Source organism: Cynocephalus volans, chromosome 4 (assembly GCF_027409185.1).
Source record: "Cynocephalus volans isolate mCynVol1 chromosome 4, mCynVol1.pri, whole genome shotgun sequence".
Lineage (NCBI taxonomy): Eukaryota > Metazoa > Chordata > Mammalia > Dermoptera > Cynocephalidae > Cynocephalus > Cynocephalus volans.
The window spans coordinates 105,237,962-105,263,259 of NC_084463.1; the positions used below are offsets into that span (position 1 = coordinate 105,237,962).

The following is a 25,298-nucleotide window of genomic DNA, read 5'->3' on the forward strand; positions in this document are numbered from 1 at the left end:
GACATTGGGGATTGATCTCGGCAATTCAAAGCGAGGAATGAGCTAAAGCTGCTTTTTAGAGACCTCTTGCTATAAGAAAAGTTTTGTTGACTTATTTTAGTGTGATTTATTGATTGTACATCATGAACTGACTCTAATGTTAAAATAAAATAGTCTATGCTTATTACTACTCATGTATACTTTTAAATTAAATATGTATTCACTATTTTCTTACATGAATATGATTGTTTTTTACATAAATGTTTGCAAGTTAAAATAAATGTTTCTATTTTTTTCTTTGCTTATTTATTAGAACTCTGATTCTACTGTAATACTATTAATGATGAAATACTCTCATGATATGGAAAGTTAAATTGCCACTTTTTATTCTTTGAGCTAACTAAAGACTTTGCCATTATTCCACCCAATAAGATAATATTTATTATTTATTGATTGATTTTTTAATAAATCACATTAAATTGTATACATTTTCAGTGTACAACATGATGTTTTGAAGTATATATATATTGTGCAATGACAAAATCTAGGCAATTGACATATGTGTTATGTCACATCATTATTTTCTGGTAAGAACATTTTATATCCATTCTTTTAGCATTTTTCAAGAATGTATTATTAACAATCATCACCGTGTTGTACAATTGATCTCTTAAACTTATTCTTCCTATGTAACAATTTTTTATCTTTTGACCACATCTCTCCAAACTACTTCCCCTCCAACCAACCCTGGTAACCACCATTTCTCTCTATACTTCCATGAGATTAACTTTTTTAGATTCCTCAGATGAGTGAGATTTTGCTGTTTATCTTTCTGTTCCCAGCTTATTTCACTTAACATAATTTTCTCCAGGTTCATTCTTGATGCTGCAAATAACAGAAATTCCTTCCTTTTTATGGCTGAATGATATTCTGTTATGTACATACACCTCATTTTCTTTGTGCACTCATGTGTTGATGGACCCAAAGATTGATTCCACATCTGGGCTGTTGTGAGTAGTGCTGCAATAAGCATAGGGTGCAGATATATGTTCTTTATACTGATCTCCTTTCCTCTGAATAAATACCCAGTAGTGGAACTGAGGGATCATATGGTAAAAACCTATTTTTTTTTTTTTTAATTTTTGAAGTGCATCTATACTGTTTTCTATAATGGCTGCACTAATTTATATTCCTGCTTTATAGATGCGGGTTTCCTTGTCTCTATATACTCACAATACTTGTTGTCAGTTTGATCATAACCATTCTAACAGGTGTGAGATGATTCCTCATTGTCGCTTTCATTTGCATTTCCCTGATGATTAGTGATGCTGAGCATTTTTTTCATTTACTTGTTCTCCATTTGTGTGTCTTCTCTTGAGAAATATCTATTCCATTCCTTAGCCATTTTTAATTGGTTCACTTTACTTTTTTATTTTCTTTATAATTGAGTTACATTTTTAACTGGTTATTTTCCTGCTATCGATTTCTTTAGGTTCCTTGTAAATTTTGACAACTAACCACTTACCACAATTATAGTTTTCAAATATTTCCTTTCATTCTATAGGTTGTCTTTTCATTCTATTGATTGAATCTTTCCTTTGCTGCACAGAAAGTTTTTTTTAGTTTGATGTAACCCCATTAGTCAATTTTTGCTTTTGTTACTTGTACTTTTGATGTCATATACAAAAAAAGTTGTTTGTCAGATCAGTGTCATGAAATACTTCTCCCATGTTCTCTTCTAGTCTTTAATCCATTTTATTTATTTATTTATTTATTTATTTATTTATTTTATTTTGTCAATATACATTGTGGCTGATTATTGTTGCCCATCACCAAAACCTCCCTCCCTCCTCCCTCCCCCCCTCCCCGCCACTAATGTCCCCTCTGTTTGCTTGTCGTATCAACTTCAAGTAATTGTGGTTGTTATTTTGAGTTGATTTTCGTTATGTTGTGAGATAAGGGCCTAATTCCCTTTTCTCTATGTGGATACTCACAACACTGTTTACACAATAAAGTACTTTTCTTGCTACATCAAGGATAACTTTACTGTAGATACAAGAAAAACTTTTCAACCTAGCTTTTTTATTCCTGTTATCCATGTCATAGTTTAGGACAAAAATAAGTCCTAAGATTCTCCCATATTTATTTCTCATTTTTCCTAAACTCTACAATCTTAAAATTGTGCTTAATTTTTGTCACCCACTTTTAGTCCTTTTTATCTTCCCTGCCCCTTATTTATGTTTAAAAATAATAATTACAAATATAAAATAGCCATCCGTTTAACTTAGCTGTAAAAAGGAAAACCTGTAGCACGATAGAACGTTAGTAATATGATGGCAAAAACAATTATATAAACCTAAAAATGTTTACCTGCTAATAATAGAAAATACCATGCAAGTCAGCCAACTACAAACACCACCACCACAACAACAAAATAAACAAACCAACAAACAAAAAGAGTAAATAATAGAAAATAAACAAAGGAGAGGAAAAAGATAAAGGGTAGGAAAGATGCATGGTGCTCCAAGATCTGCAGAAGAAGCCAGGCAGTTGTCTCCATGAAATAGTCGTAGATAAGATTTCGGATAGGAGAAAAGGCATCATTTCTCCTGGAAGAAAAGAGAAAGAGTAAGACTTATTTATAAATCTGTTGGAGCAGAGGAGCAGAGAAGGAAGTTAAAGTTCTCATTTACTAGCAATTATTTTCTCAGTGATAGACTGTGAAAAATTTTGATTCCAATTCATAAGGAAGTGGTGAATCAGGCTTTTGAGACTCAGAAGCTTTCCCAGTGACTATTTCTGCAGGTACATCTGTTCATCTGTGCTCAAAGTACACTGAAACTTTAACTCCTAGAAAGCAAAAAACAAAAAACAAATAAACAAACAAAAAATCTTTTATCTCATTCTTTGCCTAAATTATATCTTCTTCTTGGCTAACCCTTCCGCTTCCACACCTTTCTTTGTATAATTACTACTTATTTATATCTTTAGTCAGATTCTGATGACCAGTCATTGCTGAGTATTTAAACAGAGATGATTTGAGAATAAATTATTTACACGTTTTTGAAAGTGGCCAGAAAGGAGAAATGAGAGACTGTTGGAAGACCAAGAAAAAACAAGGCTATTACACAGAAATTTAAAAGCTGCTCTCACCCTGGGCTCTCCCCACAAGCCTGAACCTGCTGCAGACACTGAGGATGCTGCCATGGCCAAGAACCTCAAGCTGCAGCTGCCTTGGTGCTGAGGTGCTCAGGAGTCGTCATTTCACTGTTGCAGTCACAGGTGACTTACAGTCTGAAACACGTCTGACAGAGCACGGAACAAGAACCTTCTCTCTTCCTATTTCTGATCTTCCCAAAATGCTTCCCAATTGCAGAACATACCAAGAAGACAGCTATTAGGGAAGTTTGAGGAATGTCGTGAGTAGCCTCCCAGTCTCAGCAGCTCTACGTAGAGTACAGAAGGACTGAATTGGCCTGAAAGCCAGCAACTAAAGAACAAGCACATCATCTTTTAGATTTTTTTTAACTTTTCACCATTTTTGTTATTGAGACATAACTGATTGTACATATCTGTGCAGTACAGCATTGAATAGCAATGTGTGCAATATGTGATGCTCAAATCAGGATAATTAGTATATTCAACACTGCCTAATGCAATCATTTTTGTGGCCCTTTACCCATTTCTCGATCTTATAATTTATCTTGAAAGTGGGTTTCTCAAAGACTTTTGTTGACTCCTAGATGATTTTAAATTCCCATGCTATAATATATTTTGTGTTATATTATCCTCCCACCATAACCCTTAACAAAATGAATCTTGATTGTTTGTCCTGTTTCTATTGTGATCACCAGACTATTAACACCATGAAGGCAGAAACCGCCATCTTATTTTCCATTGTTATTTCCTTGTAATTAGTGCAGGATCTTGTCCATAAAGTAGAATTAAAACTGAGTTCCACATGTGGGCCAGCAGATCTATAGAAAATGAGCCAAGACATAGGGCCACACATGAAAGGTGATCTTTAAAACAATGTCACCCACCAGAATTTTCAGTCCTCCATGGAGATGGGTAAGTTGAACTGTGAAAAATTCCTTGGAAACAATGATTCCACAGGGCTTGCTCTTGAGAAGAAGAGTTCATTAATGGAAACATAAGGACTGTAACAAAGAGTTCTTTTTAACAAACTTTGAAAACAAAAGACCTCTACTGTGTAGAAAATATTTTACTTTTTGGAGTAGGGCTAGGATTTTATTCAATCTCTCTTTTCTTCACTAAAAAATGTTTATTGATTGGCTATTATTTGCCAGGTACTATAGTGGATGCTTGAGATACGTGGTAAACAGTAAAAATTTAGGATTTCTTATATTCGTATTTCCTCTTTCCAGAAAGGAAAATGAATCAAAAGTGTAAGCGGATATGTGCAGTGGAATGGAGACTATTTTGTATGCATGATCTGGGGGATCAATTATTTCAGTTAAGATAGGATTTATAAAAAGTTGCTTATGCTAAAAAGACGGGGAAAAATATACCAGAAAAAGTGTCGCCTTATGTCTGAAGGCCTTGAAAGAGGATGTAAAGTACAATGAGCAATGACGCATGTCCATTTCAGTGAAAGCAGGTTTCGCATTGTTCAGGGCCTTGATAGACAATACGAAGAGTTCGGATTTAATTTATGAGAAATGGGACATTGTTAAAGGATTATGCAGAAGAGAACTGTGGCAGCTCTGTGGAGAATGGCTTGAAGGTAAAAAAAAAAAAAGAAATGTGGAGAGGTTCAGATAACAGTGGTGCTAGTAGTAAGAGACATAAAACTAGAACTAAAGAGCATATTAGTGGGTTAGATATGAATATGAGAGGAGAAAAGAAAAATCAAAGATGACACATGGACTTGCGACTTGAATAAGCAGCTGGTGATACAACTTATGGACACAAGAAATCAAATAGAACTAGGATATAAGGGCAAGAGCATGGTTATTATTATGTTAGTTTTGAAAACTCTGTAAAACATCAAACGGTGAGGTCAAAGTTTATTTTAGTAGCTGAGCATAGATATTAGAAATATAATTTTGTGATTTATCAGCATATAGGTGGTATTTAAATTCATAAAAATGAAAATAGCATTTAGGTAAAGTGAGTAAAGAAAGAGAGGAGATGGTCTTGAACAGAGTGCCTAGTAACGCCAGCATCTGTAGTTCAGCCGGACAAGCAGCGTCTAGCAAAGGAGACTAGAGCGAAGCTTAATGAGATACGAGAATATAAAGTCAGCAAACCCACGAGAAGACAGTATTTTAGAGAGAGAGGAAATGGTCAACTCATTGAAGCTAGTGAGAGAATAACATGATGAAAACAGGGAAAACCCGTTAAATTTGCCAAATGGAAGTCAGGGTTTGCGGTAGTGAGACTTTTCCTGACATCAGACATTTCTAATTAATTTGAATTTTTATACTATACAGGTATCAAATTAGGTTTTTTTTTTTTGTGTGTGTGTGTGTGTGTGTGTGTGACTGGTGAGGGGATCGTAACCCTTGGCTCGGTGTCATCCGCACCGCACTCAGCCAGTGAGCGCACCGGCCATTCCTATATAGGATCCGAACATGCAGCCTGGGCACTCCCAGCGCCGCTGCGCTCCCAGCACCGCACTCTCCTGAGTGAGCCACAGGGTCAGCCCTCAAATTAGGTTGTTTTAAAAAATAATAATTTAGGGCCAGCCCGTGGCTTACTCGGGAGAGTGCGGTGCTGATAAAAAATAATAATTTAAAAATTTTAATGATTGGAAAAATAGTTTGTAAACTGTCATAATTTAGTTATTGCTGAATTATGTGGTGGTAACAAACAAACCCAAAATATCAATACCCTTAAACAACAAAAGTTGCTAATTGGTGAACTGTTGGCACTGGCTCTATTGCACGTGTCTTCTGTATTCTGGAACACAAGCTGAGCAAGTACTCACTAGTGAAGGTATGCCATTCTAATGTCGGAAGAAAACAGACAATAGGAAACATATAGTAACTCTGTGAGCTTCTTCTCAGAAGTGGCACTTGCCACTTTTCCTCACCAATGACTACCCAAATCAAGTAAAATGGTTAAGTCTGATGTTGGTAGGGTAGCTACGTGTCATCATCTTGTGCTACCTGTAAAAGGTGAGATAGCCTACTATAAACAGCGGATAATTGGAAGCAATAATACATTTACCAGCCTTCCTTCTTGTCCACAAATCCATACTCATCTATCTTATACACTCCTATTCAGGAAGGAGTAAAAAAAGGAGGCAGCTAGCAATTAATTCCTGACGGCAGTTCTAAGACTTTTGCAGCAAAAACGATAAAGGACCCGGACCTTGTAAGTGAAGAGTGTGTGAAGAGTGTTCCTTGATTAGTTCTTGATTCTTCTCTGTGGGAGTGGCTATAATAACAGTTTTATACAAAGTGCACAAATCTCAAGTGTGAGTTTGATGAGTTATCACAACGTAAGTATACCTATGTTTCTAACACCCAGATCAAGAAATAGAGTACGCCATGTCTTGGAGACCCCTTCATGTCCTTCCAGTTAACATTTCCCTATTTTCCCAAGGCTGATCACTGTCTTATTTTAACATCATAGATATTTCTTACTTTTAACTTTATATAAATGAAGCCACGCACGATTACCTAGCTTCTGAAGTCACTCGAGAACAACTCAACAACTGTGTCTCCCACATCATGGCTGTGGTCTGCTTCTGTGTGCCTGTGCTAGGCCTGCCCATTGTGCACAGATTCGGAGCCACACCTTGCCCCAGCTGTACAATCTCATGAGCAATGTCTCTGTGCTCTTCCCGTCCCTGATGAACGCTGTTATCTACAGCATCAAGACCTAACAGATCCCTGGAATAACTCCTATGACAAGTCTATCTTCTTTTTCACTTTTGCCTGCAACATATTCACCAGTCATTTTGGAAGATCGCTTTTGTTTTTGGCAGAAAGTTGACTATTTGTGGTACCAGGAAACTATCAATTTTCCTGTCTTTCAAGGAGCCATGTGACCTTGAGTATGGTACCGCAGTCTCCTGGAGCTCTACATAATGACATTGGGTTGGATTGTCAGCCCAAGAGTATGCTCTATCAAAGATTTACTTTCTTTTGGACATTGAATTTCTACACTTTGTGATATCAGGAAGTACATAAAGTGAACAGTCCTGAACATAAGAAGTGAATGACTCATCCCTGCTTTAGTTGCCAGGTTCTCCTAGTCTCAGGTGCTCCTGATGATTTTTGAGAAGATGAATCCCTTGTTTCCTCATTACCAAAGATGATAATTCCACCTGGAGAGTAATAATATGTAATTCCCCTAGAAATAAAGATTGGGTTGTTTCCTCATGTTCAGTGCAAGCTAACATCATCACTCATTCTCTTCTAGCCCACAGCTATCATGTCCTGGGCTCTACTATATCTGCCTTCCATCAAGACTCACCTGCCAAGTGCCCACACTTCAAGACCACATTTCATCTTTGATGATCTGATAAATTTGCCATTTGAGAGATGACTGTTGCTGCATTTTACTTTTAGAAAAACAAATGTCACAGCGAGGTAAAGAGTGACTTTTATCCACTTAATATTTATTAAAAGCATCATCATTGATCTGTTAAAAATATCAAGAGCAATCACATTTTGGCAAAATATTTATTGAAAAATGAGTGACTCTGAATCTTTCACATTTAGGGAAGCAGGTAGTGGAGGCAGCACAAAAGCTGAAGAATAAACAAAATAACAAGAGCTACACTAAAACCTTCCTAGTAAAGACATCCAAAGGCCCGATATGTAAGACATATACATAACAGTGATTTCCATCAGACATCTTATCCTTTAGGTACTCTGGGTCAAATTTTCTGTTATACAACAAAAATTTTGCAGATATTTACCCTGCTCCAGGTCCTATGCTGTATATGTGGAGTAGAGACTGAAACAGACCTGTATCCTGATGCATGCGGATGCAGGAGATAAGCAAGCAGCCAACAGACCATTACTATAACATTTTACATCTCAACTCTGAGAGGCAGACCTTTGCTGCTTTGAAGTCCAAAAATTCAACACATGAAATCTGAAAGCAATAAATAAGTACCTAAATAAAATAAGTAGTGTACCCTAAACAATCAAAGGAAATTACTGGTAATATATCAAGATAATTAAGCACTATAAACAGGAAGTAAATCAATTGAACTACTAATATGCTGAATTAAGATATGGGAGGGTTGAGTTAAAAGGAGTATATACCTAAAACTGATTAGAAACAAAACAAAACCCAGAGTATCAGAGTGGTACTGAGTCAAGAAACCCCTATGCCATCACTAAAGTTTATCTGTCAGTGAGAAGTGTCGACCAATCTGTAATAAAACCAAACTGCAGAACATCAAACATAAGGTGTTTAATTGGGGTCTTAGGAAATGTAATTCAGGAGACACAGTATCAGGAGCAACCTAGAGTGTTTTCTGAGGCCTGAGGCATAGCAAGAAGCTTTTGTGGGGAAAGAAGGGAAGATTTCATGAGTTGATTGTCAAGAATTATGATTGGTTAGGGCATAGTCCAGTGTATGAGTCCACCTGCAGCTGGCTGCAGAAGTGTTAGTTGGCTAAATTTAACAACGTTCGGGACACAATGGTTTCTGAGATTTGGCCCAGTTCAAAGTTCAAGGCAAGTTCTGGATATAGCTGAGTACTTGCAGAAGTCCCTTCGTAGAATCGCTCCTGGGTTCCTAGATACTCTGAAGCACAGCACAGCCATTTTGTAGATATGATTCCACAGAAGTCGTGGTTCTACCCTGAAGACCTAGTACCTTACACAATGGCCAATATTACTTTCCTATAGCAGGTAATTATGCATAGTTTATAAAGTTCTTTTGTGCATACTATTATATTTACTCCACTTAATTTTTATTATAGATATAATTATCACCCTTTTACAGACTTAAAAGGTCAAGCTCTACGATTTAGCCCATTAGTAAGTAGAAATCAGGGGTTTAAAATCACGTCTTCATATGCAACTCTATCCCACTGTTCCGTACCTCCAGCTTCCTCATCTCCAATATATTTCCCCTTATATCATGTTTTTTAAATTTATTTTCAGCAGGGAGTCAGATCTGTTTATTTTTATTTTTATTTTTATTTTTTATGTGATGAGGGAGATTTTTCTTTCCCTTTCTATTTTTTTCCTGATATGAGATTTTGATTGGCCTCCCATCCTAAACTGTGGAGGCTTCCTCACAGATACATCTTGGTACACAGTGGTCTCTTTCTCTCTCCTTGACAGATGTATTTCTCCTGGATATTGCAAAGAGATGCAGGTTACCTTCTGAGACAGGGTTTTGGGAGGCATCCACACTTCTGTCATTATGGATTAAACTAGTATCATGGACTAAAGTTTTTGTAATTATGTCCGCAGTTTTAGGAACATAATCTGAAGGGTCCATACTCTTAGCCACCGTATTCAAACGCACAGTAAACATTGACTAACCATGCTGCTATTTGTGGATTGGCAAGGGGAGAGGAATTTTTTAATAGGTGGAATACTTCATCCCATTAACAGGAATTCCAGTGGGAAAAATACTTATTTCCATTAACCTTTGTAACATAGACTTTTCTTCTACAACTTTTTCCTTTCCCATGTATAAAAATCAAAGTGATTATCCAGGAAGTTATGAAATGAACATGGATAACTGAGCCCATTTTAGGAATGTTTTATCCAGGTAAAGCCTGATAATTATGTCCCCCAAAGAGAGCGGTCTGTGATGCTGCTTAGAGTGGCAGAAAGGGACATTTAGAGTCTTTCAATTTTACACAAACACTGAAGTAATTTTGCTCTAAATTCCTATGCTCATCCATCACTGAAAATGCAACATGCTGTAACAAAAATTTATAGAATGTCTGATAGGTTACAGATTTATTTATATCAGTGTCTTTCCAAATATGTTTTCTTTAAACTACCAAATATCATCTTTTGCTAGAGACATGGGAAATATTAAATTCTTACCTGAAGTAAACAGTAAAATCACTATGGAAATTAGTTTGAATTGTGAATAATATGATTTTTTACCACATTATACTTTTCTAGAAATAACATCTATTTGCAAGACATGACTCCACATTTTCATATTGTGTTGAAGACCAAATTGACTGGATCATGGAATAAAGGAGGGAAAAGCATTGGTAGATAGTTCTAGGCAGAGGCATTTGTAGGCCCCTTTTAGTCTACAGTCTGTTAACTTTTATTTGTCTCACCTCAGGTTTTGTCTCTGGCACCTGCATAGAACAAATTCTCAGGCTCCAGACACAGCAAAATGTTCAACAGCAGTCAATTTACTCCAAAATATTTTCTGCTAAGTGATATCTCTGGTTGAGAGGCACTGTATCCCTGGTGCATCCTCCCATTCTCTTTCACCTTCTTGTGGTCCTAATGGGCAATAGCCTGATCTTGGCTGTGATCAAGAAAAACACCTCTCTGCACCAGCCAATGTACCTGTTCCTAGCTCCGCTGGCCTTGGCAGAGCTCAGTGTCTCTGTCTCTACTCAGCCCACTGTGCTGGGCAACTTTCTTTTTGGTGCCAGTGAGATCAGCTTTGACGACTACCTTTTGCAGATGTGCTCCATACATTTGTTTTCCATCATGGAGTTAGGTGTTCTGCTGACCATGTCTTGTGGACTGCTTTGTGGCCACCTACAGCCCACTGCAGTACACTGCCATTCTGACTTTGCCTCGTATTGCCAGCACTGGTGCTGCTCTCGGACTGAAGAGTGTGATGCTCATGTTCCCACTGTCCTTTCTCCTGAAGCATCTGCCCTTCTGTGGCCACAATGCCCTCTCCCACTCCTATTGCCTGCACTCAGCTCTAATCCAGCTGCCAAGTGAGGACACCCATCCCAACAGCATTCTGGGGCTCTGCATCGTCTCTTCCACTTTAGGGCTGGCTCACTGATAATTGTCACCTCTTTTGTGCTAATCCTCCGCACAGTGCTGGGCATTATCTCTGGAGAGGGGCGGCAGAAGGCCCTCAACAGATGTGCATCACATACCTATGCAGTCCCTGTGTACTACGTACCCATGATCAGTGTGGCTCTGGTGCAGAGCTTGATGAAGCACCAACTCCTGGCCAGTGTCTATCTTCTGGTGCCACCTGTTCTCAGTCCCATCATCTACAGTGTGAAGATCAAGAAGATTTGCGAGGAGTTGGTACAACTCCTTCTTCAGAGAAAATATTAAGGGTGTTAGGGCTGTTGGAATAATGTCCCTCAAGACAATCAGTTTCATCACCAGAGTCAGGCCAGGGAGGGAGAGAGTGCTCACCACCTTGTCAAAGTTAGAAAGCTTGAAAATGCTGCATGCTAATGACTGTGTGGAAGACACACATTTTCATACAAAATGGGCTGCAATCTGAGTTAGTATATAGTACAGCCTTTTGTGCACATGTTCTTTAACCCAGAAATTCCTATTCTTAGCACTACCCTAGATGTTTATACTTTGATGTTTGCTAATGGTCACTGATACTTGAGAAAGAATTTTCACTTTAGTAGTATTTGAAATAGAATTTTAAAAAAAAGCACTGGCCATTAATAAGCATATCGTTAAAAGAAATAGGGTTTATCTGTACTATACAATACTCTGCAGTCATCAAAAACAAAGAAACAAAAACCCAGATTAATAGGTGCTCAAGATATAACAACCACAATTATTTGAAGTTGATACAACAAGCAAACAGAAAGGACATTGTTGGGGGGGAGGGGGGGAGGGAGAAGGGAGGGAGGTTTTGGTGATGGGGAGCAATAATCAGCTACAATGTATATCGACAAAATAAAATTTAAAAAAAAAATGAAAAAAAAAAATAGAAAAATTTAAAAAATTAAAAAAATTAAAAAATAAATAAATAAAATAAATATAAGCAGACAGCCAAAAAAAAAAAAAAAAAAAGGTGCTCAAGGTTTAAGCAAGAAATAACAAATTATTGAAATATATATATGTATATGTAAATATAAACTTTTTTGTAAAGACATTTAAGACATAAAAAGTCAATTTGTGTAGGTATGCAAAAGCGCACACTAAATTCATAACAATAGTGGCTCTTTGAGGTTTCAGAAGAAGTTGTACTAAGCTGATTCAATGCAACATAACAAACCAAATGTTAACAGGATAAGTAGAGATGGACAAATTTTTCAGATTCTTGTTTTCCTCAGATTTGTAAGGGCCTGGATTTACAAGTGTCACTGTTTCTCTTGTAGTAGCTTAGCCTTCGGTGGCTATCAAGACTAGTTTAGTTCCCCAACCGCCATTCCATTGTGCATTATAACAGTACTTTTTTTTTTTTTTTTTTTTTTTTTGTCTTTTTGTGACCGGCCGTAGAGTGCACCGGCCATCCTTATATAGGATCCGAACCCATGGCGGGAGCACTGCTGCGCTCCCAGCGCCGCACTCTCCCGAGTGTGCCACGGGGTCGGCCCTATAACAGTACTTTTTGCTTCTTATTGATATTACAACTGTATCAACTAATTATCTGTGTACTTTTTATGTCTGTCTAGCCAAGTATATTTTAAGTTCAGTAAGGCATGGGCTGTGTCTATTTTGTTCACTGCATATGTCCACTGACTTCTACAGTGCCTGTAACATAATAGTTACTCAATTAATATTTGATGAATGGATAAATAAACTATCAAATGAATAAATACAGGTACACATACATTTCCTTGACCCGTATGTTTATTTCAGCCCTCTTCCATCGTGAGCAGAAACTCTATTTGATGATACTGTGTATATTCCTTACTCTCTCTCTACGCATGTTTTAATCTTAACCTTATATTGAAAAATTTATGATAATGTTTTAGGTGTTGTATATGATTTAGAAGAGTACATTTGGAAAGAAGTTTGAAAATAGCAAAAGGATCTGTGAGGCTGCTATCAAAGTTACAGAAGTTTCAACATGATGTTTTATCTAATCTTATAACTCCGTGAAGTATTTTATACACATTATACAGGGGCTAATGGGTCATGAAAATATATATGAATTAACATACATATGTGTTAAAATTTTTCAGCCTTAAATGATGTGATAATTGGGTTCAAAATGTGGTGAAGATTAATTGAGACTGAATATTTGAATATAGATTTCTTTTTTCTTATAGAGCTTTTAAAAATTTTTGTTTTAACAAGCTTTCATCCATGTGGCTTCTTTATCTTGTGCGAATAACTATCTTCATGTTGCTCATAATTTTATTTCTTTCTTTTGTAAACACATTCACTCTACCTAGTCATCATCCTCTTTCTTTCACCTCGGCCCCACCCGCTAGTATCTCTTCTTAGGGGTGGGAATCTGATGACTGCTAATACCGTGGCTCTTTTCTCTCTTTCTCAGGCACATTGACATTCAGTTTAGCATTTCATAATGTATATATGTTCTTTCCTGCACAGAATAGGGAGCTTCTGAGAGGAATAAGAACAAAACCTTTTTCTGTCTTTCTTTTCCACAGTCTACAACCTACTGGGAACACCCTCTGCCCTCATGATGTAGTGTTGATTAGTGACTCATAACTCAATGATAACTGCACGCCTCTTATTTGTATCAGATATTCACTCATACACCTGCTGTGTAAAGTGACCTTCCCCAGTAAATCTGTGGAGATCTCACCTGAACAATTCATGTAGTCTCAGAGTTGGAAGAGAATACTGCTGGATCTCCAGACCTTTCTTTCTGATGTATACCATAACTTTCTTCACTTCGTCTGGAGTGACCATGCCCTATATAAATTCACATGTCACATCCTGGATATTTTGCCATTCTATGAGATAAAGTTTCTTTTACAACATAGTACCTGTGTCAGGTAACTTTCTGTATAGCATACTGAAATAAGTGTTAATATACCTTCCTTCTAGGTGTTTAATAGGTACTATTCACCTTGAAGTTTTATTATTTTGATAGCCATTTCAGTGGACCACTTGTAGACAAACTACTCTTCAGTGCAAACATCCCGTCATTTCCCTGCATTACTGAATAGGCATTGCCTTTGGGATGCAGGCACTTGATTTTACCTTTACAGATGTATCCAAATCTAGTTCTTTAGTAGCATCTGTTATTGACTGTTTGTTATTGCTTCTACCTAATGGCTGGACTCATCTCTCATTGCAGTCCCTACACACTGATTTTTTTTTTTTTTTTTTTTTTTTTTTTGCATGATGCTAGACATTGAGTCTGTGGTAAAATGTCAGAGGTTTTTCACGTTTCTTTTGTTTTTCTTCTTAGTGTCAGTGATCATTCTCTTCCAGTTGTACTACCTTGTACAGCATGTACAGTGCCTGAACTTGTACAGGTTGCTATTATCAATGCCTTTTTCTCTTTCCCCATCGGCAATAAGCCTCAATACCTAGAGCATCAAAACTCAGGAGAAATGAAATAACATTTTTGCCCATTGACCCTCCCCTTCCTCCCTCCCCCCCCAAAAAAGGTTAGACTAGAGAAGGCCTTTGGATTATAGATTCCTGTATCAATCAGAACTGCACTCATGCCTGTTTGGAATATTCAGACTATCGCATGGCTTTGTGTTGCCATTGCTAAGCTACAAAGTATGTTGGATGGAGTAGGAGTTAGAGAAAAGAGTCCCCTTTGCATAGAGGGGAAAAAAAGATTTTAAAGCAAAAGAGAAGGTGGAATAAAATAGAAAACTGAACTGAGTTTTTCTCAGGAGGAGGGAGCAACATCCTTAACATTAAATCCCTGAGAAACAAATCAAGTATCTCTGGAGAGGTTGTGCGCCAAGGCCTCACGAGGCTTTGTGACACATATCAATACATATAATGTGATTTTCTGGGTCAATATACATGTGAAACTAATACTCTAAGACCAATCTTTTTCTTCTTTAAATATGCTCTACCCCACAAATCTGGTTAATCTAAAATGTCAATGAAGATTAATTAATAACCAAAAAGGATATTAATTATTTTTTGCTGCATCAAGCTTTATCCAGGTTCTGTTTCTAATCAAAATGATTGTTTTTTAATACAAGCCACTTACAGATAAAGTCATGTCACTTCATGATTCTAATTTTTATCTAATAAATTTTAATATATAATTTGCTTTTAACTTTCTGTTTTCCTGAAATTGCACTAGGCACTTTATATATCTGTATTCAAAATTTTTAAAAATGCTTTTTATCACTCAACTTGGAAATTGAGATTTAGGGAAAATTAATTTCCGACTGTGGAAGAAATGTTTCTATATAATGTTAAAAATTTTCTCCTCTTGTAAAATAAGAGATAAGCAAACTGTCATACTAAGCATACTTAAGTTAGATACAGAGAACAGTTTTTGTTGTTTTAATATGTGCATTGATTCACAAATAACTTTGCAATGGTAGGCAAAACAAAAGAAATGACTTCTAACGTTGGTTAAACTGTCGTAGTCTGTTTGGGTTGCTGTGACAAAATACCATAAACTGAGTAGCCCATAAAGGACAGAAATTTATTTCTTAGAGTCTGGAAGCTGGGAAGTCAGAATCAAGTTGCTGGCAGATTTGGCGTCTGGTGAAGTCCTGCTTTCTGTTTCGTAGATGGTGCTTCTCGCTGTGTGCTCACAAGGCCCAGGGAACAAGGCCACTCTCTGGGCTTCATTTATAAAGGCATTAATTCCATTAATGAGGGTTCTGCCCTCACGACCTAATCATCTCCCGAAGGCCCCACCTCCTGCAACCATCACCACTGGTGACTTGGTTTCAACGTGTGAATTGAGGGGCGTGGGGAACACAAACATTCAGACCACAGCGATCTCATTATTAAAATTGTTTTAATTTAGTCATTGTAAAATGTCCAAGATTGGTTTTTGACTTTGAATCACGACTAGATTCAGAAGTGGTAATGGGTAAAAAGAGAATTGAGCTTCTCTATTCATCATCCAAAAGGTCAACAGGTGTAAATGAGCATTGCATGCCTGCTCTTTTTTCTCATCCTGAGACATATCTTTAATAATACTTAAAGAGAGAACCAGGGACATTTTTTCTGCTACAAAGACTCACTAGGTAATTACTTACTAGGTCATTATCAGGATGGCTTACAGTAAGTATTTTCTGAGAATTAAGTGTGACTTTTCTCCCTAGTACATACCTATTTTGTAATTTATACTTTTAATAAGTAGAAATGTTTGCACACTGGGAGTTCTAAACATCATGTAGAAGGGATAACTGTAATCTCATGTTTATTTCAGTTTTATTTACAATAGCCAAGAGTTGGAACCAGTCTAAATGTCCATCATCAGACAAGTGGATAAGGAAAATGTGGTATATTTACACAATGGAATCCTACTCTGCTATAAAAAAGAATGAAATACCGACATTTGCAGCAACATGGATGAACTTCAAAAAAATTATAAGTGAAATAAGCCAGGCACAGAAAGAGAAATATGGCATGATCTCACTTACATGAGGGGGCTAATAAAAATAAATGAACAAACGCATAAATGAGAGAAAAAAAAAAAGACACAACTATCACAATAATTCCTTGAATTTGTTAAGAGAAGAGAACAGAATTGATATTTCTGGGGGTGGGAAAAGGAGAGAGGGAGCAGAAAAAGGTAGGAATTGTTAAAGGGCCACAAAGATCAACTGCATTGTATAATGACTTAAAAAAAATAAATGTATGTCTTCTTTGTTTCTTTCTTTTGGTCTTGACTCTTCATTTTCGACTTAATGCAAACAAAATGATGAAATTATTTAAACAAAATTATGAAATCTCTTTGTTTCCAGCCCTCTGCTTTTGAAAATTTGGTTTACCCCCATATGTTCAAGCTGGTCTATACACTCATTTTTTTGCAACGAACAGAGTTTGGCCCACATCTGCACATCTGATTTAAAGGGGAGGGGATGAGTATTTCTAATCCCTTTGTAATTCTTCTGGTGCAGAGATTATTGTCAGCGATAACATGTAGCTTCCTTACCTTATTGACCAAGGTTTTAAGGACAACTTCCCCTGTCCTCCAAGAACAAACTTTAATGTGTGAGCACAGGTTTCTCATGAAAATATTGCAAATATTTTCTGTTCCGTTAGTTGCAATGATATGAAATGTGTCTTTCTGAGAAAGGTGTGCAGTGCCCCTGAGAATGATAATTAATGAGCATAAACTCTAATTTTCATCTATGAGTATTTGTCAAGAGATCATTAAATCATCATCAAGGGATCATTAAATTTATAATGAATCCTAATAGAACTGAAAACTGATAAAGGAAAATTTGCCCAAAGTCTCCCAGAACGTAATTCCAGTTTACAATGAAAAATGACAATTTCCTTTATGTGTATATTTGTGCTATTTTGCTTTATTTTTATTAGCATATTCATTATTATAAATCAGTGTCAATATGTGTAATTATTGTTTATGCCCCTTACCCAACCAATCACTCCCCAACCTCCCTCCCTTCCTCTTACCCATCTCAAGTATCCTTAGGTTTGCTCTCTCCTTTTGAAGGTTCAACATATTATTGTGGTTTGTCTCTTTCTTTCTTTCTTTTCTTTCTCTTTCTTTCTTTCTTTATTTCTTTCTTTTCTTTCTCTTCCTTCCTTTCTTCCTTTCTTTCTTTCTTTCTTTCTTTCTTTCTTTCTTTCTTTCTTTCTTTCTTTCTTTCTTTCTTTCTTTCTTTCTTTCTTTCTTTCTTTCTTTCTTTCTTTCTTTTCTCCCTTCCTTCCTTTCTCTCTTTCAACCTTTTTTCCTTTCTTTCTTAGCACCCAGTTATGAGTGAAGACATGCAGTATTTCTCTGTCTGTGTCTGGCTTATTTCACTTAACATAATTTTCTCCAGGAATTGTCCAATTAAAAAATGGGCAAAGGAAATGAATAGACATTTGTCAAAGGCAAACATACAGATGGCCAACAGGTACATGAAAAAGTGCTCAACATCACTAATCATCAGGGAAATGCAAATCAAAACCACACTGAGATATCATCTCACCCAGTTAGATTGGCCATTAGTAAAGAGACCAAGAATAACAAATGCTGGTGAGGAAGTGGGGAAAGGTGAGCTCTTCTACACTGTTGATGGGACTGTAAATTAGCACAGCCATTACAGAAAACAGTGTAGAGGTTTCTCAGACAACTACAGATAGAACTACCATGTGCTAAATGTTTTAAACAGGCACCGATATCTAGGGGAAAATATACCAACATCCCAAATTCAGTTCAGTGTCCGTACGTGGCATTTGTCTGATGATCTTACATCACAGCTTCAAATCTATTTTAATTCCAATGAAGTTTACTTCAGTACTACTTTGGCCAGCCCTGTTCCTTCATCATCATCCAGAAGCATGTCTCTTCTTTTATTAGCTGCTAGTAGCCTCTTTCCTGATCATAAATATTTATGTCCTAAATTCCTTCATTTTCATATTCACAGTAGATTTATTTGACCTTATTAAGGTCTTGCCTTACTTACTCCTTTTATTTTCTCCAAATCTCTCAGCCCACTCCTGACTCGATGTATATCTGGATCTAATCTAGAGCACATGAACTATCATTTAAATTATGTTCTCACCAATTATACAAAGACCCTTTCTCTCTTGTCAATCCAATGGCACACAAAGAATATTTGTAAAACAGTTTTAGTCTTATAAATGGGTTATAGTGGATTTTCAAGACAAATCATTTTTCCCCTTCTTGTCAGTCAAGCAATTAGCCAATGAATCAGCCATTGGCAAACAATCAAAACTAATTGGGTCAGCATTTAAATGTTGAGTTCTTAAAATGCTCACTTTCTGCTAGCCACCATATGCTGGGAAGCCCTATTCATCATAACTTTTTGATAGATCTTTCCTCTATCCTCACTCCAGCTCAGTCTGGACATTTTTCTCACAATAGCTTAACCCCTTGGATTTTATCATCTTTTGATATTAAACACCCTTGATGTTCTCTGGATACCAAAAATTCTGTGTGCTGCTCCTTACTTGATAAATACGCATTCATAAAAATGATGACCACAGTTAATAAATGGATTATTTCTCCAGGATTCAATTATCTGATAATAATTATATTAGCCAATCTTTAGAGCACACTTTTTATAAGCCAGATACTTTCTAAGCAATTAGCATAGATTTATTCTTTAATTATCATACTAGGTAATGCTATTATTATACTCATTTCAAAGAAGTATTGACTCAATATCCTTGCTTATTTCCCTTAAGGGTCTCTGGATATTGAGAAAGGATAGTATAATTACTTGAGTAATTGCTCCTAAGGGAACCTAACTCTCTCCTCATTACTCCATCCTCTGAACTTCTTATCGGCTTAAAAAGAGAGAATCAGCCTTTCAGCTTTAGGACTAGGAAGATACTAATGTCAAGGTGGCAGGGTCTTTCTGAAGTGAGCGTCCCCAGTCCCACGCTGTGCTCAAAGGTCAGTCCATTGCGCTGAGGGCTCAAACCCAGGAACTCCCAGCCCTGCCTCCTGTAGCTGCTTCCACATGTGGTCTGAGTGTCAGTGAGGCAACGACAAGGGAGGAGCATGATTAATAGAAAGTTGTTGATTAGTTGACTATGACTGAGAATGCCTGAGAGAGGATATAGAATGGGCAGAGTACTAACATTCACTGGTTGCTAAAAGCTCACATTAAATATTCAAAGTCACTCTGTGGGGGAGGTATTCACATCTCTATTTTTAAAAACAGAAAAAATGAATGTGCATGAAGGTAAAGTAGTTAAAGTTACACTGCACATAGGATTCACCTGCAATTCTGTCTAGGGCTGTAGTAATTACTGCATCACATTCACTTCTTCTTGCTGGTTTTTTGTGTCCTATTATACTGGGCTATAGGCTAAAGGATCCCTTTTGTCACCTCCCAGCCTGAAAAGCTGTTGATGAGCAAATCCTAAAATCAGAAGAATGATTGCATTTTATGATCTCTTTCAAGGAGACCTGACCCCTATCTGGCTGCAGAGACTCGGGAGATGGGGATGCAAGGATGCAAAAATGTAAGAAAGATTGAAAAAAAAAAAAAAACAGAGTATGGAGGGGCACAGAATATAGGGGAAAAGAAAACCTAGTTTCAAGTGTGGGTCAAGATTTGTCCCTTCCAATAGCAGGTCATTTGTGGTGTGGCAGGCAAGACACGGGATGCAATAGGATCAAGTGTTCAGTAAAGCAGCACACAGGAGAAACAGCTCAGTCCACACAGGCAGACCAACTGCAGGTCCATGTAAAGAACCAAGAAGAATACGCCGAGCTTTTGAAGGTGAGGAAGGAACATAGAAAAGGGCACAACAAATGGGGAAGAGAAATTCCCCTGAAGGCCCACAGCCATAAGATGTTCTCTCATCTGTGCTCATTTCTTGAGGTCCATACTTTTTCTGTGAATTTTTCTACCCTGTTTTAACACAACCTAACCCTAACACAGAGCTTTTCCTAAACTAATGTCTGATGAGTTAAATTGTATTAGAGCATAGTAAGTGCCCAGGGATCCTGTATTTAGGTAGGCAATTAACTGTTTTACGTTTCTTTCTTTCTTTTTTTTAAAAAATTTTTTCCATCCCATATTTTAACGAAATAAAATATTTAAAAATCAATGATTTCAGTATCCTACACTAACATTTTTCATTATCTTCGTGTTTTATTTCAGTGTTTGTCAAATTGCTGTCTTGTATACCCACTGCCATAATAATATTTTTTTTCTTTTTCTTTTTTTAATTTCTGACTACACTATACCCAACTTCTCCATTCAAAATGGAAAATTTCTATTAATTTCTCACGTTCATAGGAAAGCTTTTCCTTACTATTAAGAATAAATTGGATTTTCTCTCTAGGTTCCTCTCATGGTAGCCTGAAGTTCTTCTTTGTAGCACTTAATCTAATTGTAATTATCTTGGAGAGAAAACTTCAGGTTATGAGATGATTCTATTTAAATATTTGTGGGAAATGTATTCTTTGTAACCTGTGGTTTAGAGTTGCAGAGGTTTATTGAGTAAGATCAGGACTCTTTGTTGCCTAAACCCTGCATGGTGCCTGACATAGATGAGTGCTGACTGATTATAGATCTTTAAGACCAAAAAATAAATAATAATAGTAACCAGCATGGAATGGTGAGGTCTCTGTTGCTGAGAGATTTCAGGAGTGGCTGCTTAGAGAGTTCACATAAGGGAAGATACAAACAGATTTTTAGCAAGTGGGGGAAGTTTGTTTGTGCATGTGCAAATAGGTAAGCAGGTATGTGTGTGTATGTGTGTTTGGGTGAATGTGTTGAAAACTACCTTCAGGTCCTTCCTACCTGACAGTCCAGGATTTTATTGTTATAACTGTGCTGGCCTAGACAATGCTCAGCTCAAAACATACCCAATCTGGGCAGGTGGTTTTCTCCCCTCCTCCACTGCCACCACCTTCTGCCTAGGAGAACATTCTTTAAAGATCTTTTTAGATTCCCAGTATTGCTGCCACAGTATATTCAGCGTGTGCCTGAACCAGAAAGAAAAGTTCCAATGGATCAGGTAAGTTGTTTTTCAGAACTGTGAGTCAAGAGATCATGGGTATCATCATGACAGAATATTTTCATAAACCTTAAAGTCTGGGTACAAATCCTCCAAAGGTTCCTGTCTCCTTCTTAGTCATGCAGTTCTTTGCACATAATCTTTCTAGATTCTTCTAGTCTTTTCAAAGCTCAGAATAGCTAAACCAGTATAGGTCCAAGCTTCACGTCTTTTTAGTTTTCCTGTCACTTGTTCCAGGTTCTGGCCACTGTCACTAACTCACCCTTGCTTTGGACCTGAATTATTCATGTAATTATACTCATTCATTGAGTATTTTTAGGTATTTTTTTACACCATGCTCTGTGCCTTGCATATATATATCTACCAGTAAAATCTGCTCATTCATTTATTCTCAAAATTAGTTCATATATCATATGCTGAGATTGCGTACACATGACTGTCTCCACAACAGCTTTCTAGGGTGAGACATCTCTACACCAAAGTGAGACAGTCATTTCTCCCTTTGCTGATCCAAGGTGCACTACAATTTAGGAGTATAATCTTCTACCGGTTTAGAACCTTCTGATAATAGAGATTGTAACCCACTTTATACAGGAAATTTCCTAGTAGTGGTCATTTGTCAGTTTTCGGAATTGAAATATTTGGCCACATGAGTCTGTGAGTTTATTTTCTCTTTCCCTTTCCTCAGTTTCTAGTGATCTTTCTTCATAACAATTTCATCTCACTAGTTTGTTTCTAATTTTTAAGGTGGCACCAATCCTGTCGGATGATATTTCAGCATGAGGAATTCCAGTAGCTCTTTCTGGTTCTTACCTACCACATTCATTTTGGTTGGCATCCCAGGGCTGGAGGCTGAGCACATCTGGATATCCATACCCGTCTGCCTGATGTATATCATCATCTTCCTTGGGAATGGTACCATTCTTCACATCATCAGAACAGATACTGCCTTGCATCAGCCCATGTATCTCTTTCTTGCCATGTTGGCACTGGCTGAGGTTAGTGTCTCTGTGTCTACCTTGCCTACGATGCTGGGCATATACCTTTTTGGAACTACTGAGATTAGTTTTGAAGCATGCCTCCTCCAGATGTTTTTCATCCATTCTTTCTCCATTATGGAGTCAGCCGTGTTGCTGGCCATGTCTGTGGACCGCTTTGTGGCCATCTACAGCCCACTGCGCTATACAGCCATCCTGACACTGCCCCGCATCTTTGGCACAGGAACTATCATTGGGTTAAAAAGCATTATGCTCATGGTCCCATTGCCCATTCTCTTACGGCATCTGCCCTTCTGTGGCCATAATGCCCTCTCCCATTCCTATTGTCTTCACCCCAATCTCATACATCTACCTTGTGGAGACATTTCTACCAACAATATATATGGGCTTTTCATTGTTACCTTCACTTTTGGGTTAGATTCATTGCTCATTTTGGTCTCCTATGGGCTCATACTCCATACTGTACTGGGGATCACCACTGGAGAAGGGAGAAGGAAGTCTCTTAGCACATGTGGTTCACATGTCTGTGCTGTGCTTGCTTATTATGTGCCTATGATTGGCTTGTCTATGGTCCATCGCTTTGGATACCATGTGCTCCCTCTGCTGCAAGCCATGATGGCCAATGCTTACCTCTTCCTCCCACCTGTTGTTAACCCCATTGTCTATAGTATTAAGGCCAAGGAGATCCGTCGTGGCATTGTGCGAATGCTGTCAGAGAAAAGACCCAGAGTTTAACCAATAGCCAAAGTACACAGGCAGATTTTTGTTTGTTTGTTTCTTTATTTTCTACAATTACAGACGGTTCTAGCTTGCTTGCTATGCAATTAATGTTATCTTAAAACATGATATCTAACAAGAGGTTCTCCATAGTCTGGGGGTGCAGATTGGAGTGGATTATATGTGACAAAACAATGCACAGGATTAATGTTATTTTAAAACATGTTGCATGACATGAGATTTGTCATTACCTTGCAGAAATGCAGAAAAAATTATATATCGAAACATCACACTTCCCGTAAGAAGGAGGCAATTGGGAGTTGGAAGGTGTCCTGAGAAATCTATTGAGCCCTTTGTTTTAGGGAGTGAGGAAGTGAAGTGTATTACATTCTCCTGAGTTACTGGTCTCTGAACTCAGTAGCAGAACACACCAGCTAGTTCAAAGAACACTTCCAGTACAGGCTCTGACATGGCATTCACCCAACCTCACCAAGGCCCTGAGCTAAGAGTCCTGAAGATTACAGATATTATTTATCATGCAAAATTCTGAAGTTTTCCAACCCAGAATGCATAAACTTTGAAAGAGGCAAGCATCCTCTTTGTAGATGTTGATATTGTCTACCTGGTTGTATATTCCTATGTAGACATTTGAGATATTGTAAAGAGTTTACACTTACATTTCCAGGGAGAGCAATTAAAATTTTTAGAGATGCAAATGTACGCCAGGCACATTATATTTATTATGTCTGTCACTCCCCATAACAATCTTATGAAATAGGATTAACATAATTATTAATTTTCAGATGAAAAACTGGCACTTAGATATAATAAACATCTTGCTCAAACCTGGAATCTAGCTGTGTCAGACCACAGAGTTTGAACAACTAACCCCTAAACTATGTCAACTGAGCAAGAACTGAAGTTCCTCGATCCTGTTAGTCGTCAGTCAGAACTTACTGAGAATACTCAATGAGTCAGGCCCTAGGGATAAAGCAGTGACAAAGAGACAAAGTCACTTTTACTCATGGAACTTAAAAATATTTTTTTCTCTCTCTATATCCAATCTCTGTTGTACTTTATACTTCCTGGAATGTTGAGAACCAATTTTTAATAGATATTATAACATCCCATATACAAATAACCACACACAAATAAAGCTTTTGAACATGAGTTTTAAACATTTGAAATGGTTTGCTCCCGTTTTGCATTGTAAAGATGCCAATAACTGACAAAGAGTTCTTGTAAAAGTTAATTATGTGACTCGACCTCCAGGTTTCTATGTACCTTGTTTCTGTGAAGTCTAACCTGGGGATCTGCCATTGCCTATAGCCATCTCTAGATCCATAGCCCACTGACAGATGACAGAGCTCTGCAGAGGACAATGACTTAGAATCCTTAAGGGAAATCAAGCAGATAAACACAGAGGAAAGACTATCCTATAGATGGTCAGAGAGGCGAGAGAATGATTATTCCCTGGGATTAGAAGAAAAGAGGGGCATCTTTAGAGTGTCTGGAGAAAGACATCTCACAGCTAGAGAGGTATAAGAAGAGACGATGGGACCAGGTTGTCAAATGACTGAACGTATAGTGAGAATATTAGAAACTCAATTCCATTTTCTCTCTGAAATTACATGATGAATTCTTAGGCTTCTTAAATATGATTATTCCTATATTTAATTCCATAGAAAACTTTGAGACTCCAAATGTCGATGCAGTTATAGTTTGTCCTTAGCTCTTTGTTAGACCATGGCCAATTTAATGGATTCCTTTCTATCCCATACTAGAAAATAAGTTCCTTCATGTATGATGCCTGTTCCAGGTCCATTCTTTCCAGTCTTTTTCACTCTATTGTCCTAAAGTCCAGGCTCAGAAACAATGTCAGGATCAGGCAAAATCCTAGAAAATCAAACAGTGAAAGAGTCTGGAAATCTCTAGTTGTCTATGAAATTGAATAATAAGCAGAATCCAGTATGACTCACTAAGAAAATATCAGTTTTGGTTCTCTCTTTTTATCCCTTATATTCACTATTCTAAGTTAAAATCTAGATGTTTTGAAACTGTTTTGATCCTTTATTTCCTCAACAGAACAAAATCACCAGTCATTATTTTCAAGGATCTATCAATTCAAAAGTGATAGCTAATAAAATGA

The 25,298-nt window shown here is 37.2% G+C and overlaps 1 protein-coding gene and 1 pseudogene across 1 annotated transcript; both read left to right on the plus strand.

The window, feature by feature from the left end:
* The first annotated feature begins 10,287 nt into the window (after positions 1 to 10,287).
* On the plus strand, positions 10,288 to 11,207 carry LOC134374750 (olfactory receptor 51H1-like; annotated as a pseudogene).
* An 11,006-nt stretch (positions 11,208 to 22,213) lies between these two features.
* On the plus strand, positions 22,214 to 23,167 carry LOC134374629 (olfactory receptor 51J1-like). Its single transcript, XM_063092476.1, has one exon. The coding sequence runs from the start codon at positions 22,214 to 22,216 to the stop codon at positions 23,165 to 23,167; it is 954 nt and encodes a 317-aa protein (XP_062948546.1).
* The last annotated feature ends 2,131 nt before the right edge of the window (positions 23,168 to 25,298 follow it).

What these genes read in the sequence shown, in the direction of transcription:
- LOC134374629 (XM_063092476.1), top strand. Translation starts at nt 22,214, where the DNA reads ATGAGGAATTCCAGTAGCTCTTTCTGGTTCTTACCTACCACATTCATT.